The following is a 19,508-nucleotide window of genomic DNA, read 5'->3' as shown; positions in this document are numbered from 1 at the left end:
ATTTTTCAAGACTACCATTGTGCACTGTGCACTGTTGTCAGATCACAAAATCTTCCTCATACTTGATCTCATGCTTATCTGTAAGTCATGGCCACACAAATCAGCTGAACTTTCCTTGCTCACACATAGCTTGGTTGTTTGTAGTAATTTCCTCCTGTTTGACTTTCTCCTCCTACCCCTCTGCCCCCTAACAATTTTAAATACTTTTTCTTAATTATCTTTTGAGCAATGAAATAACCAAAATTGTGTTTCTGGCCTGTCCTCTTACATTCTCTTATTCTTCTATAATATTACAGTGTCATTAGACTGTGATGACTTTGAGAATTTTTCTGATAAGATGTCTAGAAATGCTCAATTTCTGTCTGGTTTGAGCGGAAATTCCACTCAGACCTATTCTGTTACAGATTCCGGGTTTAGACAGGACTTCTCAATGGATTGATCCAAGCCTTGTGTTCAGTGTGACTATACCCTCAGGTTTTGACTTGCACATACGCTTAAAAGTGTATTTCTTTTCCAAAAAATAACTTTGAAGACTCTGAGGCTGAAATAAAAATGCATGAGGCTCAAAGGGGTACCCAGAATTGTACTTGTAGTGCTCTACTAGTGCTAGTATGCTATTTTAATGACTTCTGGATCTGTAGGGACGAGGAGAAGGGATATACTCCAGGATCTATAGCCTCCATCCCACATGGTCTATACTTGCTCAATTTGTCAGATGGAATTTGATAACTCCATCTAGTAGAACTGTGATGGCTCATCTATATTAATTTTAGCATTTATCTATAGGACATATCAAAATGGTTGGAAACGGTTCAGCAGGAATCTGCTGTGGATATAGAACAGAGAAATGCATGCCTGGTGACCTTCCCATAAAAAGATTCTTTTAAGTGCTGGATTGGAACAATTAAATAAGGTCTTAGCTTCATTTCCTCAGCACGCATTGCCTTTACTAAGTCCAGTGGAACTGAATGGATTTTAGTTTGTTGGTCCATCCTTTAGAAGCTGAAGTTTCAAACAGGCATAATGTGGTACTATAAAATGCATGAAGACTCAAAGTTGTTTCTCATACATCATGAACATAAAGCAAAATTTTGCTACTTTATTTCTTTCCCAAGGTTTTCAATGGCAGTTCCCTTATTTATTTTTTCCATACCTTTTTCTTTCTCCCCTCATTCCAGACCTGTATCTTGTGATTTTTTTTTTTCCCTTTTAGGTAGTTAACATTTTAGGTGTTTAAAGCAAAAGAAAAAAAAAATCCTATCTAAATATCCCATACCCAAGATCCAAGTTAAGTGCATGTCTATCTAATGTGTTTTGAATTTCTTAGAATTTAGGTGATTTCAGTTTATAAAAACATTCTATGTGGTAGTTTAGATTACCAGCTTTTAAGAGATGGGTACTGCCAATTTTTAAATATTGTCTAGAAGCTTTTACATGCTAAGAGAGTACAGGCATTGATAAATAGCAGTTTATAGGATGTAAATGCCAGTAACACTCATTTATTGATGCTTTTTTTTTTTTTTTCAGTATTGCTTTTTTTCATTTCTGGAACCTCCTGGTTTTCTTCTGAGACGTGACCATGTCAAAGGGTACCAGAAGGCCTTTACTGAGGGGACTGGTATTCTGAGGGCTGTTTTAATCTTCTACTTTCATCTCTGCCCTCCTTCATGATTACCTCTCAATAATTCCCTTTATTTCTTAGCGGGTATTCAAGGACATCTCTATCAGAGTTTTTTCCTACCTGGTTTTTGGGAAACTCTATAAAAATACTGATCATAGCAATAATTACTTTTTCTTTTGGCACAACCCACTCAGCTTCTTTGCCTCTTTTAACTGTGTCCTTAAACTCAGGGAACATATAACTAGAGAGCTGGTTTGTGTTACTGCACAGTGAAGGATCCTTGTGGTAAGTGGGTGAAAAGGAGTCCGTGAGGCAAAGAAAGTGAGAACGCCATGAGAGATCCACCTTGATTGTCATGATTACAGAAGCTTGGAAGTGTTTTCAGACATTAGGTAGGTGATGGTAAAACTGCCTTTTGAACTATGACTTAGGAAGATGAGCTTATATCTCATGGTGTAGAAAAATGTATATGTATGCTTGCATTTTAACATGTGCATGTATAGCTACAAAAATATGTGTGTGCAAAGATGTATGCACACACACAAATATTAATAGTTAATGCTACATTTGCCATGAACCATCTACAGTGTTCTCATGCAACAGAGGTTCTTTTTTTTGTCTTTAATCCTCTCTGTCTGGCTACATATTTCATCCCGTTAAATGTGCTCACCAGTGGAACTATTCATAAAGTTTAATAACACACTCTACCAGCGATGCACTCTTCAGAATACTGGAATTGATTTTTCTTCTCCAAAAGTGTGACCTGCCAGCGTAGCCTTTGTCCTAAGGCCTAATAATACACGATGTTCCTGACAGCATGAGATGTGAGCGCAGATGTTCTGCAGGCATCTGAAAAAAAGCAGCCTCAGTGCAATCTCTGGTGCTGTCGAAGGCATTTTGTTTGCTGCAGATCAATGTCTGCTTTGAAGAGGAATAATTAAGGTGTTTTGTTCCTTCTGAAAAGGGTACTCAAAATTAGGTTCATGTCATCCAAGGCTTAATAAGGGGCTAGAAAGATACTCATGAGGCATCATGTTAAACTCACGGATGCTTAACACTTTTGAAATTCCGATTATTAAGGTAAGAACCTAACTTTAGGTAGCCACTTTAATGATAGTGGTTAATATTGTTGAAGCTGTTAAAAATACCACAGAGGATCTGAGCAGCTGCCTGTTTGTTCTAGAGCACCTTTGCAGGAGTGCTTATTCTGAGATAACTTTTAATAAAAATGCTATTCTCTTCACTGTCATATTATACCTAAAGCATAGGAAATGGTACTGTTCATTCTGCATCATGCAGAGCTGCTTCTGAAATTTTCATCCTAGCAAGGTCACAGAGACATTTCCATGAACTTTATTTAGTCCTTCAAGGTTGGATGGACAGATTATTTATTTGTTGTTAGTTGTTGTTGTTAGCTTAGCTGTAAGTAAATCAGAATTTGCAGGGTTGGTGCAGAAATTGCCAGGGTCTGTGTGATGGAGATGAATCAATAATTCCTTGTGGTCTTGAACTCTTGTCAGTTTAACACTTCTGCAGTGTCGGGCTGCATCTTGTAAGGGAGTTGCACAGCCAGTGCTGTTCCTGAGGGTGTGGACCACTTTCTTTTCCACTTATGCTTTGTCTCGCAGTGGCAGTGACAGCAGATATTGCAAAGTACAGTTAAGCATGCTAAATGTATGATCCAGTTGTCTTTTAATGCAAGTTGACAGCTGCTGGCAAAGCAGGATGAAATGGTATTCTCGGAGACTTCTGCTGCAGATCGCAGTCCGAAAAAAATCCCAATCCCTGCAGTTCCTTCTCACAGGATTTATTCAACTTTGTTTGATGTGAGAAGCACCATATTCTTTACTGAACTAGCTCTTTGTAGTGCTTGCAAATTCTCTACAATGTTGCTTTCTTATTAATAAAAATTTCTCAACAGCAACAGTGTACAGTTTATGCTATTTACTATATCTGTACATAATAATTTTTATCAATGCAAAAGTGCATTTTTATATAGCTAATTTAGTAACGTATTCCAGCACTACATCTTAACTAAGGAAGGACATTTGCAATCCAGTGTTTTAACTTGCTGTCCTGAAGGAAAAAAAAAGAAGTTGGCTTGTGATAAGAACACACCCCACCTTGTATTTTCTTTTTCTGTCTTCAGAGGTGATTTACAGCTGTAAGGAGGTAAATAGTTTCTTTCTGGCTGTGGTGAGAAGCCACAGGATCACAGCATGGCTGAGGCTGGAAGGTGCCTCTGGGGACTGTCCAGTCCCATGTGCCTGCTCACAGCAGATTGCCCAGGACTGAGCCCGGTCAGGATTTAAGAATCTCAGTGGAAGGAGGTTCCAGGGAATATGTAAAATCTTCTTTGTAGTTTTGCTCTGATGTATTAACTGTATGGCAATTTACTAACTCAGAAGGTGTATTTAGGGTTAGGCAAGACTGGCTGCCTCTGTCCTGTATACACTGCTAGATCCATTTGTGAATTTTCCAGTGTTTTGAAACTTTAAAGCATTGTTTCATGATAGCAGTGTTGTTTATTAGGGGATATGGCATAATCTGGGACTGGAGATCATGTGTTTCTGGACCAGTTGTGTGTCCTTATGAAAGTTTAATGTTTTCTTTGTCAGTTTTCTCCAGTGATTTCTTTTCTCTTTAAAGGTTTTCAGTGTTCCTGGTGCATGGATAGGTGTGCTTTGGGGTGAGGAGAGCAACAGTGAAATCCTAATCCTCTCTTGGAGATTCTCTAGTGTATCATGTGGGAAATGTTTGCCTCGGAGGCTAGTTTAGTTATGTTTTAAGTCTGGAAATATTATTGAATGGTTACATCTGATATCTGATTCCTGTAAAAGGTGCTTTTTTTGCAAGTGAGCAATTCTCTTTTCAGTACCTTCTTGACAGAAAGACAACTAAGGCTTTTGCTGCTGTCTGACAGGGATTGATGGCCCAGCTGCTTTTCAAGATGATGTTCAGAAGATAGGAAGTCAAGTGCAAATTCTCACTGTTGGACAGTCCAGCCATGATGAAGATGATGGAGAGAAAGTGGCTAGTGGTCAACAACAGCAAAGCAAACAAGATCTTAGAACAGCAATGCAGAAAAAAGGTAAGTAGCCAAAGCTTCCTTCATGTTCTCACTGCTTGCTTGATGTACGTTGACTCCTTTTCACATTCTCATTCTCAGCCCTGGCCTAAGCAGAGTTTGTCTGTGTTTCTTCTCCTCAGAGCCTGTTAGGCTCTATTCCATTATCTGAAAAACCCCAACCAAAACCAAACCTAAAAAAAAAAAAATTATGAAGGTCTCTGCTGTCCCAAGGAACAAGAGCTCTGCAGGCTCTCAGGGATGTGACTTCCCCATCTGCAGTGCAGTGCCGCTACTGAGGTACCTGGCAGATGCTAATGCTTACATGCATCTGCTCACAGTTTTATATTGTACAACTCTGGAAATCACTTATTTGATGGCTAAAAAAAGAGCAGGGAATAGCAACATTAGAACGAGGATATTAATTTTAGTTGTGGTGTCAGTTACACGTTGTTCACGTTTTCATTATGTGTGTTCCTAATTGCAGAGGTGAAAAGTACAGCACTGTGTATTCTGCAGCATTTCCCACACAGAGTCCTCAAATGTTCTGGAATTCTTTTTTTATTCTAGAGGCATGTATGCTTTGGAGATAGATTGTGTATGTACACATTCATGCATCTGTCTCTTCCTTCCTGCACTGTTGTAATCTCTCATTAGACATTAACTGTAGGAAGGAAAAAAAAAAAAAAGAATCCTGAAATCCTCACAAAGCTTTTTCTGAAGACATTTGCTTTGGAGTTGTTCTTCTTCAGTGTACAGCTTTTGAAGCAAAGATGGCTCAAGCCAAGAGCGCTCTGATGCTTTAAGAACAAACTCTTTGTGTATAAAGAGCAAAATGTAAGTGCAAACTCGACTCGTGTAGAATAGACTATTCATACCTAAATGCTGCCTCTTGTCTGCAGAGCAGTTCTCACTAGGATTCATTTTTTCTGGGACGTTACCCTGCAGATGTGAGTAGCTTCAACTGAAATGGGCAGATTTTCTCCAAGTGTGGTATTTCCTGGGCATTTGAGTTGCAGGGGTGTTGGGCATGACTAACAAGTTCTGATCTGTGTGGTGATTGTGTTGCCTTAGACCGTGGCTCAGAATATTTAATCGTGAGGCACACTACTAACTAAAGCTGATTGACTTAAAAACTACCCACAGACTTCTCAAATTAGGTCACAGCCTTCAGATTTTTACTCTGGGGTAATACTTCTAGTTTTGATGAGTTTTTCCAGGTTAACATGTATTTTTATTCTCCCCAAATTTTTGTTTATTTTTTAATAGAAGCAGTGAGTGGAATTTTTTTTGTTTGTTTTGCTTTGTTTCTTTATATTCTCGAATACATGATATGACCTTTTTTACCAAGTCTGAGTATACTCCTGGTCAGAACAGGCACTGCTAAAAGTGAATCACTAGCATGCTTCAAGCTGGGTAGGGGGGGGGAGCACTTTTTTAAAATGGGAATACTGAGGTTTATTAATTTTTATTAACAGCAGAGCTATGCTGGATGAGGCACAAAGAAAGGTATTAAGCAGCATCTCAGTAAAATATTTTGACTATGTGTGTGTGTATGGTTTGCTGCTTGATACCAGCAGAGGAGGCTTGTTAGAAAGTTTTGTGTATCCCAGTATTGATGCGACACTGTAGAGATAGGGCTCTTCATGTGGATTCCAGCTGCCACTTCACTGCTTGTGGCATGTCCTTACTGGCAGGTCACCATTGGTCTGAAAAGTGTTTAGAATTGCTGTCTTCCTAAGTCTTTCTCTTGCATGGAATGGCAACAAAAGAAGAGCACAGAGATAAAGTAGAAAGGGATCTAGTCCTGGTTGACAGTAAGTTTAATGTGAGGCAGCAGTGCCCTGGCAGACAGGAGGGCCAACCACGTCCTGGGGGGCATTAGGCAAAGCATCGCCAGCTGGTCGAGGAAGGGATTGTCCTGCTCTGCTCTGCATTGGGGCAGTTTTGGGCACCACAGTATAAAAAAGACATTAAGCTGTTAGAGAGCATGCAAAGGAGAAGCTGTGTGAGGAGGGGCTGAGGTCACTTGGTCTGTTCAGCCTGGAGAAGAGGAGACTGAGGGGAGACCTCACTGAGGTCTTCAACATCCTCATGAGGGGAAGAGGAGGGACAAGTGCTGATCTCTTCGCTCACATGACCAGTGACAAGACACGGGGTAATGGCATGAACCTGAGTCAGGGGAGGTTTAGGCTGGATATCAGGAGAAAGTTTTTCGACCAGAGGGTGGTTGGGCACTGGAACAGGCTCCCCGAGGAAGTGGTCACAGTACCAGGCCTGTCTGAGTTCAAGAAACATTTGGAGAATGCTCTCAAGCACGTGGTATGATTCTTGGGGTGTCCTGCAGAGGACCAGGAACTGGACTCGATGATCCTGATGAGTCCCTTCCAAGTCGTCATATTCTATGATCCTATGAAATGCTCACCAGCCTAATGGGAAAGGCCGAGTCCCGTCAGATTTGTGTAACCCTGGTTTATGTTTGTTCTGCTCTTTGGCACTAACTTGGTGGAGAGAAACTTCTCTTAGCACATGTCTCTGCTTCCCCAATGAGTCAAGTTCTGTCATGAGACAAGAGGTTATAGGCTACTGAGTGTGAAAAGAATAAGCCACTTGCAAGAAAATGCCAAATGCTGTATTTGATTTCTCCATCTGTTGGAAATTGCTATAGTAGAATAATTTTCTTCCTTCAGGAAATATTCATCCTTTTAATTTCCGAAGTGTTAATCTGTAGAGTTCCTCCCTGGCAAATGAGTCACTAGGACAGAGCCAGACTTCCATAAGTTTTAACACTGAATAACTAGCATGGAGTCCTCACATTTATCAGTTTGCAATATGTCTCTGTAGAGATATGGAATGAGCAATTTCATCATAGTTCTCCTTTGGCACCTGAAGTTACAATTGTTTTGAGATTTGGGGAGGAATAGATTTGGTTTCTCTTTGGTTTTTCAAAACCAAAACAGGAGCTCTCTGAAGCATTCTTCCCCACAAGCCGTGAGGGCAGACTTTTCTAAGGCTGGCACAGAATTTTCACCACTAAAATATTGATGGTGAAATAGTGAGCACAGGTGTAGAAATCAACTGATTACGTCTGTGGATGTGAAGTATGGCTTTATTGCACAGCTGCCAGCTGAGGAGATGGACGGTCTCTATTACCCATGCGTAGAGCCTAGAACATGGTCGCCATTATTAAGAAATAATGCTTGTGATTAATGACTGTGTGATTAATAATGAGTGAGTTCTACAGGCTTTGAAAATATCTGTTGACCTGTGAACTCAGGCCTCCCTTGCATAACCAGATCCTATTGAAACTTTTTGCTGTTGTGCTCTGTGGTGTATGTGCACGCTGGGGGAATTGAAAAAGTGGATAATGAGACCTTTCATGATGAAGCTGAACGGAATGCAAGCATTGCATACTCTTCTGCTTTACTTTTATACCCTCACGCTTACTGCTCTGGTGGTGTTTCACTATCCAGTGTGCAATCTGGCATCAGAAACTGTTTTAAATGTCTTTTTTTTTTCCCATCTGTTCCAAAATTTGCACTGAAGAAAACAGTTATTGAGTCTATATCTACTGTTTATATTTCTGTGCATTGGTTTGGTCTCTGCTTTTTGCAGACCAAATTTGTGTTCCAAAAGACTAAGCTATATGAAAATCTTTATGCGTTTCCCTGGAACTCCCAGAAAAACAATTTAGAGAGCCTGATTTCATCTTTCAGTGATGTGGACACACTAGGCATAGGGATTGAGGTAGAATTTAGGCTGTCTGATTATGACTCTGAATACTTCTTTCAATGTTACCGAATGAGTATTTTTGTAGAGTCCATGTGTATCACTTATGTCAATCAGATTTGAGGTGTTCGGTTTTTTTGTTAGAATTCAGGAGTAGGCCAAGCCCCTGCCATGCAGTGCTGCATCACACACAGGAGGGTTTGTGGCACAACTCTTGAGTGTGGATGAGATGACAGGAGGTATAAGCAGGTAGAAGGTGAATTTGATTGTGCAGTGCAGAAAGATAAAATGTCCATAATTGCAAATTCAAGTGGCAGCATTATGGCCCCATCCTGTAAGCCCTTAGCCCTTTGCGGAGTCCTCCTGCCAAGTTACGCTTGTTCACTCAATTAAGGGTTTGCAGAATCAAACCCTTGGATTTTTTCCTTTCTCAGATCCCCATGCAAATCCATCCTGGTCCTCTTCCACCTCCCAATCCAGTCTTGTCGCCCTGGATCATGTTCCTGGTAAGTACAGAAGGAAAAAGTTAGTTCTGCCTATGCTGCTTGGCTCAGGAAATCTGCATTTCGTTTATCCTTCTGCATTGGACTTACAAATAATGGGAATTTTGAACCAAGTGGGGTGTTTTTTTGTTTTTTTTATAAAGATAAAATATAGCCTCTAATATGTGGAATTTAAAGTGTTTAAACTTGAATCTGGGGTGGCTTCATTTGCATGATACTCCTTCAACAACTAGGCCCAGCAAATGTCCCACCATTGATGCTTTTTGCTGCTAAGACCTATTTGATGTTCAAAGTTGTGTTTCCCTTTGAAATGTCTGAGGATTCGAATTCTTGTAAACTCAAATTTTCAAGTGCTGTAAGGCAGTTCTGTTGGCTTGGGCTGATACTATTCTTTACATGACATGAAGATGCTTGAGAACGTTTCCTTGATGTGAATATTTCTCCTCAGTCTAAGATCTACTCTTGAGCAGATCACATAGGAGCTGTTGAAAGTGTGCTTTAAAAGGGCTCGTATTTTAATTATTAAAGTCTCCAAGTGGCTCTGCCAGGTCTAATGCTCTCTCAGCTCCAATTTCAAGTTTGAGATTTTGTGTTGCGTTTGAAGTACTTGATTGGATGAAGATGCTATGAATTTAATTCCTAACTGTGTATTTGCTCCTCTATCCCTGGGTAACTTGATCTTCTCTTTGAAATGGAAACCATGATGTTTCCTTTCTCTTTTACTGGAATATTTGGCCTCTCAGGGCAGATGCCATGTGTTCACACACTGCCACGCACTGTGAACCTCCCTCCCACACACCCTCCCACACTCACCTGTGAGCCTAAAGGTGTAGCAGTATGGTAAGTGATGTTGTACAGCAAATATGGACGGCTTTAATGTGTTAGTATTTCATACAGGTGTGCTGCTTTCTCCTCAGGCATTTCAAGTAGCATGAATTTTGATGAGGAAGAAGATGAGGAAGATGAAGACAGCTCCAGTTCTTCACAGTTAAACAGTAACACCCGGCCTGGTTCTGCCACGAGCAAGAAATCCAACAAGGTAAGGGGGGAGTTCTGAAGAAGGGGCATGCAGGGTGCTAAGTGCTGCATGATTTCAGAGTGCAGTCAGGATAGGCCTGGCTTTCTTGTTCTGTTTTTAATATGCACTGGAGTATCTCCAAGGTGATTTACAGTGATAGCTCTCAGGGTTCACAGGAGCAAGCAATGAAAACAATGACTTGGAGAGAAGAATAGCAAATATTGTCTGAACTTGAATGAAGAGAAAGGTAAACAGTAAATATTTACCTTTCTACCTCTTGCAGGTGCTCAGAAGGATCTTTTGTTGCCATTGACTTTTCCTGGGCATTTTCCCACCCTGTTCTCACTGCCACATCTGAACATAAAATAATACTTTGGATTGTTCAAACAATCTAAATCACAAGCTCTTGCTAAACCAGTTGATGGTGCCCCACTCTTTTATATACTGCACTGACTTCTCATCTTTGTTATATCTCCATCTAGCTTAAACTGTTGCTCCCTCTCCCATTTCTTCCTTTCATCAAAGGCCATCACTGTCCTTGAGTATGGCCTTTCTGGGAAAAGGGGTGCGGTGAGATGGGAAGGTGTGAGCCAGGCTTTGCTGTGTAACTGCACAGCTTTCTGTCTGTGCAGTCACACCATTCTGCTTTGCCAGCTCTGTCTGTACACTGAGCATCAGCTGCACAGGCAGCTGCTCCCTGGGCCTCTGGTAGGCAAGAGGTTGACTGATTGGGTTGGAAGAGATCCTTACCTTGACAAGCTGCCTCAAGGCTGCTGAGGAACCAGAATGGGGAAGACAATATGCCCCTTATTTTGGTGGTTTTTTTAAAAAGTGCAACTGCTATCAAATGCCATTCCTTTGTACTTATAACCTTGTAAATCAAAATTGAGAAACTTGAATTTTGCTTGTTGTTTTAGGAAGCGGCCTCAGCCCCCAGTCCTTCCACAAATGAGCCTCTCATAGATGTCGATGACCTGGAGGAATTCGCCATAAGACCTGCTCCACAGGGTGCCACTGTCAAATGCAGAATCACAAGAGACAAGAAGGGAATGGACCGAGGGATGTACCCTACTTATTACCTCCACTTGGAAAGGGAGCATGGTAAAAAGGTCATAAAATAACTTGAATGGCATACCAGTTGCATCTGAATTTAAAAAAAATGATAAAAATCTGAAGAAGTCTTATAAAGAAAGTGTAATCTTATATTTTAAATGTATTTCCACATTCACTGAGATCTGTCCTACAGTCTTCCAAAAGCAAAACAACAGTATCACTTTGATCCACTGCCTTTCTTCATATGTCTAATCTTTGGCCTTAAGTAATCCATGCATGGCACCTTTATGTGACTGTCAGCAGTTGGGGCTCTCTGCATTCCGTGGCATGAAAAGCATCTACTTTCAATTCAACTGGAAGAGTTGGAGCAACTTAGAATGAAACATTTAACAAATTAGATCAAATTTAATTATTTAAACCATAAATAATAGAAGTCATTTTCCCTTTCTAGTTTTTTTTTTCCCCTGGTTTTGCTAAGTCCCAGGAGACCCTCTGTCAGGAGACCTTCTGTTACTTTGCTGATGATGTTGGAAGACAGAAAAATTGCCTATGGTTTATTATATATCAGAGCAGGAAGTGGTGTGTGCTAATCCCTTTAGCATTCTGGAATATGTTTTTTTGCATTGCTTAGGTGTTTCTGTTAGCTGGAAGGAAACGAAAGAAGAGTAAAACCTCTAATTACCTCATCTCTATAGACCCAACTGACCTGTCTCGGGGTGGAGAGAGTTTTATTGGAAAACTGAGGTAAACAGTGCTAAGTCTAAGAATTTTCGTTACATAATACAAAGTTCATTTGATATTAAGAAGCCTGTAAGCCACTAATGACTTCTTCATTAGAAGCTTGACTACATACATCATGTGATAAAGGTCCTAAAGATCACCAGTATCTGAGGCATGTTTTCAAAATGTCTCAAGTACTTACAGGATCACATTTTATTAAAAGTCATCAGGACTGAAGCTCTTAAATGCTCAAAGGCCAGATTCTCAAGGGTGTACAAGCACAACTTATCTTAATGGGATTTTCAGAAGTGCATGAGTACATTGTGTCTAGCCTCTACTGATATAAATACCTTGGAATGCAAGTACTGTCTGTTACACAGAAAATCTCTTCAGTTTTGCCTGGTCCTTAAGATCCAAATCAGTTATTTGCAGGTAGCGGAATTATTTCAGAAGGATGTGTTTCTTTCCTGTCTGTCACCCTCTTGTACACCAGTTTGTTGTTGATACCTGGAGCCTCTTGATGTATGTTTATATCATCTTTGCCTGAGGAAAGGGCCTGTGCTGCTGGTTGCCATTTGCCTGTGGGGATCTTGGAACTTCACAGGCTATTTATTGCAGTGCAGACACAGAATGGTTTTGTATGTCCTATATTGTATTTTGCACTCCTTTCCATTGAAATAGGAAAGATTATTTCTGACTTCATAAAAATCGCTCCCTATATTCTAATGCAGTTTAGTAGTCAGGTAAGAAAGCAGATAGTTTTGTACAGAGTAAGCATACTGTAAAAACACAAGCAAACAAAATAACCCCGCTGAGCGTTTCCTTACTGCTTTCTTGAATTTACTAATTTGCAAGATGTCATGAGAAACCTCCAGTGTAACGATAAGGGACTTTTAGTATACTCTGCTGTACTGTACCTTTATCTTTTTGTTATGGCCTTTAATCCAGGAGAGTTGCTGTTTATCTGGGATGAGAAATAACAGCTCTCTGTACTCAATACTTCTCTTTCCTTTGGGGCTACAGTGCAGTAAAGGATAGATGTCTCGGGCAGCATTACTGGCAAATGGTGATCGGATTTTCCATTTTTTTGATAGATCAAATCTTATGGGAACTAAGTTTACAGTTTATGACAATGGAGTAAATCCAATGAAAACAACATCAAGTCTGGAGGCGAGTACCCTGCGTCAGGAGCTAGCTGCTATTTGTTACGTAAGTACTGCTCACAGGCAAGATGTGCAGGAAGGGCAGTTCAGTTTCTGAGACAGCACTCTGAATTTCCTTCTCACTTAGGATTATGTAAATCAGCATTCATATTTGGACATAACCGAGCAGCTGATCTCCACTAAAGAAACCAGGAAATTCAATGGAAAGTAGAGGTAGAAAATATGCACTGAACAGGGTTGCCCAGTTCTCACCTTTGATCAGAAGGTGTTGAAGCTTTTACATAACCCTCTGGAGGGGTTAGGATGCTTCCTGCAGGCACCAGCTGAGGGAGCCTCCTCAACTGCAAAGAGTTGTGTGCATGGCATTACTGCTCTAGTGTGATTGTTTTTTGTGGAATTTTGGAGGAGGCATCTCTCATTCAAATCATGGGTAGCTGGACAGGTAGGTCTGCAGCAGGTCAGAGACTGCGATAAAAATGCTAAAACTCCTTTTTACCAGGAAAAAAACGTAAGCAAACCCCAAGCAAGATACGAACTTGTATTGAATGAGAGAGACCAGCCTCTTATAGGACAGTAAATAACACTTGTCAGGAGCAATGCAGGCAATGAAGACTTGAAACACAGTTCCTGTTGTTTCCTGATTGCTGGATGAGTAACAGTTTTGTTCAGACGATTCTTTCTGTCGAGAAATATGCAGGCCCAAGAAATCCTTCCAGTCATACTTGGTATGTACACTGCTACAGAAAGTTGTCTGGTTTCACAAGTCAACAACTCCTGATAAAAATACCCAAGAATGGCTTTTCTGAAAAGTTCCTGTCCAGCTTTAATCAAGGATGCCTGGAAATCTGTCAGTTCGAGGTCCAGCACATACCCAGTGTATTCACAGAATGCGTTCCCAGAAAGGTCAGCTTTGGGTTGTGGGGAGCAATGTGTCTGGAAGATTTCAGCACATGAACAGGAAAGCAGAGAGCCATCCTTTCCATGCAAAGTGCCAAGAGTACTGAAGTGGGACAGTATTAGCTGCCAGCGTGTTCTTTTCCTGCTGCTTAGAATGCAGTTTTTCTGTGGATACAGTATAAATATGCCTCCATTCCTGTTAGATTTGAAACCCTCAGAAAATCCAGCTAGCTGGATTTAACAAGGGACTCCAGGATTTGGTGTCAGTTTGACTGAAGTTTCAGTAGAAACCTAGAGCTTACATGTTTATTATAGGTAATTTTACTGGTTTATATAGGAGGGCATTCCCTGGAGCCAGGCAACTAATCTGGTGCAAACTGGAAATACAAGAAGAAAATAAAAAATCATTGAAAAATTTAGGCATTACTTGTTTAAGTTAACAACAATAATTTTTGAATGATGAACATTGCCAAATTAAAAGCTGTTGTGGTCAGCAGAGGTAACTAGAACTGTGAATGTTGGAAAGAACCAAACCATGGCCACTGTTGGCACAATGTGGCTGAGATAAGGTTTTATGTGTGTATTTGTAATCAGCAGTTTGGAATTTGGACATTTGTATAAGAAAATTACTTTTTATACTAACGGAGAAAAGCAGCAGGCTTGCAGGTGTGCTGTGGCCAGAGGACAAAAGGAAATTGGAATGGTATTTCATTACTAGCCAGGTTTGCTAAAGTGAGATTATTGTTCCTGGCTGCAGCAGAACCACAGCAGAGAGTGCCAGGAAGAGCTGTATTGAAACACCCTTGTCCTAAGGCAGTCTTTTAATTCCTGCCTTGAGATTTCCCCTGCAGCAAAAACTATAAAAACCAATACTTTAAAAGCACCACTATGCCTCTCACTGTCCCTCAGCTCATCTGATCAGGTACCCGTGTGGAGAGCAAGCTGTACCCACTCCCACCAACCTACTGAGCATGACCTGCTTAATCATCCCAGCAGGTCTAGTTTATACAGGCAGAAACTGGTGATACATCTGCTGTTAACTGTGGGAGAAATGTGTCGAGGACTCTCTTTGTGGAGCTCACCTCAGGGCATGTTTCAAGGATCGGGAACAGAGAGCAAGGACACTTTTCTCAGGTGCTGTTAACCATTTTGACTCCCCCACTGCTGGCAGTCCAGCATATTAATAAACCTGCAGCAGCACCTAATGGCTGGTTGCAGAATCGCTCGGCAAAATTTATCAAGGAGCAGTGAGGTGTAACTGTACCATTTGTACCAGGATTTTCTGTGCTGGATTCCTTTATATCCATAGTACCTCATAGTTCAGTTTGTGTCAGATTCCGCAGTCAGGGAGCTCAGCTGACATTCTGAGGTGTGACTCAGGCTTCAGTAAAGCAGCAAGACCCCATGTCTCTACTCAGGCCTCAGTCCCTTGCATTGTGCTCCAGTGTTGTAGGTTCTGTGATCTGGGCTTTCTATAGCTTTTCTATAGTTTCTACTGAAGATACTAAGCACAGATGTGTGAAACAAGTCCAGAAAGGGAAGTGACTGAAAGAAAATTGGGGTAACAAAACTGTGAATGTCCTGGGAGCTGCTGGGATATACAACCTGCTCCTTTTATTGTGGCCGCTATTGCCACTAAAGCAAGATGCTTACATAATTTTTTGAAAGTATGTAAGGTTTTAAAAGCAACCCTGTGGAGAGGCTCTGTGTTCTTTCAATCCAGTTTACTGTGACACATGCTGACAGAACAGCTGACTTGGATAGGTTAAGGCAGAGAGTGCAGCTTCTGAGCAATACTGGGCCAAGTGCTTAGCTGTTATCAATGATTGGTGTCCTGGTTGAGCTGACAACACTTGTGTTCCTGTTTAAACTAAGACTGCCAGTGGCATTAAAAAAGGGTAAAACCAGAATTTGGCCTCTGTTTCCCCAGTAATGCTGCTTGTAGTCTGGAATTCACACACACAAAATCATGGAGGAGGGAAATAAAAGAGAAGCAGGGAACGAGACAGGAGGTAGGGGAAATTAATTTTGTTTGGATGCAGGTGGATTGGAAAGATCTACTTTTAATTAAAGCTCCTCTTTTTGTCCTGATCACTCTCCTCATATATTCCATGTTCATGTAATTCCAGGTGGGTACCATGATTTTAGCAAAAGGGCAGCATTTGCAACATAATGTATGATAATTGGTGATGGTTGTAATGTGCTGCTAGTGACCTTTCTCTTATCATGTGGCAGAAGTTCCAATTTTAGTGTTTCTGAGTAAATCCAAAGAGTATGGCCCTGTTTTTTCAGAGTGATCATACTGCTTGTTGGGAGGGAAGTGATTCAGCACTATTATTTAATTTTACCTTGAACAATGTCTTCAACCTGTCAGCATCTAAATTAATTATGTATAGCATAACTGCTGCCTGATGAGAAGAAAAGCTTGTAAGGCATTGCAGAGAAGGCCAAAATTGCCGGTAGTTAGTGGAAAATAAGCATAAGCATGAATCTTTTCTTAGAACTTGTCCTCTGCTGTGCTGAGTCTCTCTTACTGGCAGTCATATTAGTTTTCGTCTCACCACGATGCAGAACCAGGGATACGCTTCCAACCGAACTGATAACATGATTTACTCTGCCAAAGGATGTTACATCAATGATTCAGAAAAGAGGCAGAATCTTCTCATTAATGTACAGAGTTAGGAAGACATAGGAATGTATCAGGATTGCTTCAGGAGTATTCAGTAAAATAACTCAGTGGAATTTTTATTGCACGCATGAAAAACTTTAAAGAGTTGTGAAAAATCTCGATGGTTTGCTGAAACAACCAAAGTCATTTCAGAGGTCTGATGCATGGCAGAACTGCACAAGTAATTTTTAGGTGTCTTTTTCAGATGTTTCTGGTGAGTTGAGATGCTTGGATTTTTACTTGCAAAAGTGGAAATGTTTTTAAAAACTTAGTATTCCTTAAAATCAGGACACTTTAAATAAAAGTATAAAAGCAGAGACATCTGAATATGTAATTTCTAAATGTCCCAGTGGTAAAGCCTGACCAGCTGGAGGCCAGAGCTGTCTGTTCTTGGCATCTTGTGGTACGTTGCTGGGAATAACACCAATGGGAATGTCCTTCCTGAAATTCCTTAGTGTATGTCCACAGCCCTTCATTTCAGAATGGTAGAGGGAAAAAATATCCATGTGACTGGAAAAAAAAAATTATCGTGAAACTTGAGGATATGGACTTTCAGAGGTTTCACTGTTTCATTTACTGAAGTCAATACTAAAATCAGCTTTTGCTGAGTGGATTGGGAAATACTGCCCTTTACTTTTTCAAAAGCCTATGATGACTTAGTGAAATATTTGACCCTAGATGCTTCTGGGGGAAAAAAAAAAAGAAGTGTCAGATAAAAATAAGACTCTAGGCTGGTTTAGATTTTAATGGTTGTGTTTTGAGAGGACAGTAAGAGCTGTCCTCTACTGGAGAGCTTTTACTGGAGAGTTTTTACTGGAGAGCTTTTATAAAAATATGGTCAAAAGCATCAGGTCATGTTTAATGGAAGAACTTGTATTTTCCATGATTTACTTTTGCTGCCTGTGTGATTCCTTTACTTTCCCTGCCTTCATGGCTAGAAAATTTGCCTTCATGCTAATGTGTTTGTTTTTTACCATGTTCATCTCTAAGCATAACATATCTGAAGACTTTGAAAACCACAGCACTGCTAACAGATGCTCTTACTGGCAGCTTCTTCTTGTTTGCTTTTGTGCTGGCTTTGGAATAAATGGAGCTGGTCCCATATATTTAATTTTGTCTCGCATCAAAATGTGTGACTGCATTTTATGATTTTTGAATTGCAACTACTTTATTTTGGGATCTAGCAGTAGCCAAGCAATCTGGTTAATTCATATCCTTTTTTAACAAAGGGATTTTTGTTTTTGAATTATATTAAGGTACTGGCAGCCAATGCTAGGAATGTTTTTGGAAACCTCTCTATTTCCATTTTTCCTGTTGTTGGAGCTTCTAAGACAAAGCTAGAATGTTTGGCAGTGCCAGTGAAGGTGGGATTTTCAAGATGTTTTTCTAGTTGACTAACAAATAAGTTCCCATGGCTGCCACTGTGTCTCTCTGTTGAAGAAATTAACTTTAAAAATAAAGAACATGATGAAATCTTTTCTAAACATTTTTAGGAAACAAATGTCTTGGGGTTTAAAGGACCTCGTAAAATGAGTGTGATCATACCAGGAATGAATATGGACCATGAAAGAGTTTCCATCAGGCCACGAAATGTAAGTCATACCAACAGCCAACACTAAAAATTACTTGAATTCTCTTTCAGTTAGAGTCGGGGTTTTATAATTGCATTTCTGAAGGTGTAGAGGTTAATCAAATGGTATTTGAACAACTGTATAACAATAGGATGTGTAACTAGTCCTGTGACTCACAAAAGCACTACAAATAATGTATTTTGGTACCAAAAGTTACAACTAACATTTTCCAAATGGTGGAAAGGACTCAAATGCACATTCACATTATGATCCTCAGAGTTCTCTGTTTCGGTCGTTGAAGCCGTTTTAAGGATTGAGGGTAACAGTTCAGTTTTGGGGCTAGGATTTATGAATATTGCTCTTCTTTTTGAATGTATTTTCTGTCATGTGACTATGCTAAAGCGAAGTGTGTATGTGTGATGTGTGCAGGAACATGAGACGCTTCTTGCAAGATGGCAGAACAAAAACACAGAGAGTGTCATTGAGCTGCATAACAAAACGCCAGTCTGGAATGATGACACCCAGTCCTATGTTTTAAATTTCCATGGTCGAGTCACACTGGCCTCGGTGAAAAACTTCCAAATTATTCATGACAATGATCGTAAGTACAGCTCTCAGCCAGGGATGTGTAGGAAGAGTACTGCATGCACAGCCTGGGAGGGCTTCTGCACTTACAGTTGTTATCTGAGCAGGTTGCATTGAGTTCTGTGGGTCCACCTTAATGTTGCTCTGCCTCGTGGCTGTGGCATTGATGCAAGTTAGGTGTTTAAATGCTCATGCTTGCAACAGGGAATAGCTGTGTGCTGTCTGAGTTGTCTCCTGTGGTTGCCCAGCTTATGAACTGAGCAACAGTTTAAAGTCATTTCTGCTCTCAGACCAGCTGCCTTGCGCTTCTGCAGTCAGCAGGACCATGGGGCAGGGTCACTCTGCTCAAACGTGTATCACATAATCCTTCCTTGGTTTTTTGGTTTGCTCTGGTCCCTGTACAATGCCCAGCTGGAGACAGCAGCAGTCAGACCAGTCCCATTGCACATCCACCTTGCAATTACTAGTCATTGTGGCATTAGCCCTACAGAACATTGCTAATGTCAGAACAACCTTTCACGCTATCCCCAGGTCCTTATTGGTGGGCTGCTTTCTGCCATCAATGTGCAGTTCCCTTTTTCTCTCAAGCTTGGGTACAGTTGTTGGAGCTGGGATAAAGGCAAGTGCTCGAGTGGAGCAGCACGGCCCCACTTCGTGCCCACTTTAGGCAGGCACAGTGGCTAGTGCTGGAGCCCACCAGGCTAGACCAGTGCCATGCAGACTGCAGGGAAACTGGTGAAAGTGGCTGCACTAGCCTCTGAGAGCAACTCTGAATCTGAAACATTGATGTGTGCATTTGCTGCATCCCAGAAATTGGGAAGAATCTCTGAACATGCTGTAGCAGAGGTATGATTAGGTCTAGGTCATACTTATACCTTTTCTTCCACCATTATTCTTGCTTGTCCACTTACCT

The 19,508-nt window shown here is 40.7% G+C and overlaps 1 protein-coding gene across 11 annotated transcripts in view; it reads left to right on the top strand.

Annotated features, from left to right (window-relative positions):
• LOC114069490 (tubby protein-like) overlaps positions 1 to 19,508 on the top strand; it is a 96,379-nt gene that overhangs the window by 49,424 nt on the left and 27,447 nt on the right. For 7 of the 11 annotated variants that reach the window (XM_027906311.1, XM_027906301.1, XM_027906306.1 and 4 more), the window contains 8 exons: positions 4,545 to 4,712; positions 8,852 to 8,923; positions 9,838 to 9,959; positions 10,856 to 11,047; positions 11,623 to 11,735; positions 12,806 to 12,920; positions 17,933 to 18,031; positions 18,440 to 18,611. In XM_027906311.1, coding sequence (XP_027762112.1) covers positions 4,545 to 4,712; positions 8,852 to 8,923; positions 9,838 to 9,959; positions 10,856 to 11,047; positions 11,623 to 11,735; positions 12,806 to 12,920; positions 17,933 to 18,031; positions 18,440 to 18,611 — 1,053 coding nt within the window. The remainder of the gene's footprint in view (positions 1 to 4,544; positions 4,713 to 8,851; positions 8,924 to 9,837; positions 9,960 to 10,855; positions 11,048 to 11,622; positions 11,736 to 12,805; positions 12,921 to 17,932; positions 18,032 to 18,439; positions 18,612 to 19,508) is intronic. The other 4 variants (XM_027906304.1, XM_027906309.1, XM_027906305.1 and 1 more) reach the window with 1 other exon arrangement.

Source organism: Empidonax traillii, unplaced genomic scaffold (genome assembly GCF_003031625.1).
Source record: "Empidonax traillii isolate 1590-97213 ecotype Southwest subspecies unplaced genomic scaffold, ASM303162v1 scaffold1274:size141774, whole genome shotgun sequence".
NCBI classification, from domain to species: domain Eukaryota; kingdom Metazoa; phylum Chordata; class Aves; order Passeriformes; family Tyrannidae; genus Empidonax; species Empidonax traillii.
The sequence above is the reverse complement of the archived record's forward strand: the minus strand, read 5'-3'. Positions and strand labels throughout refer to the sequence as shown.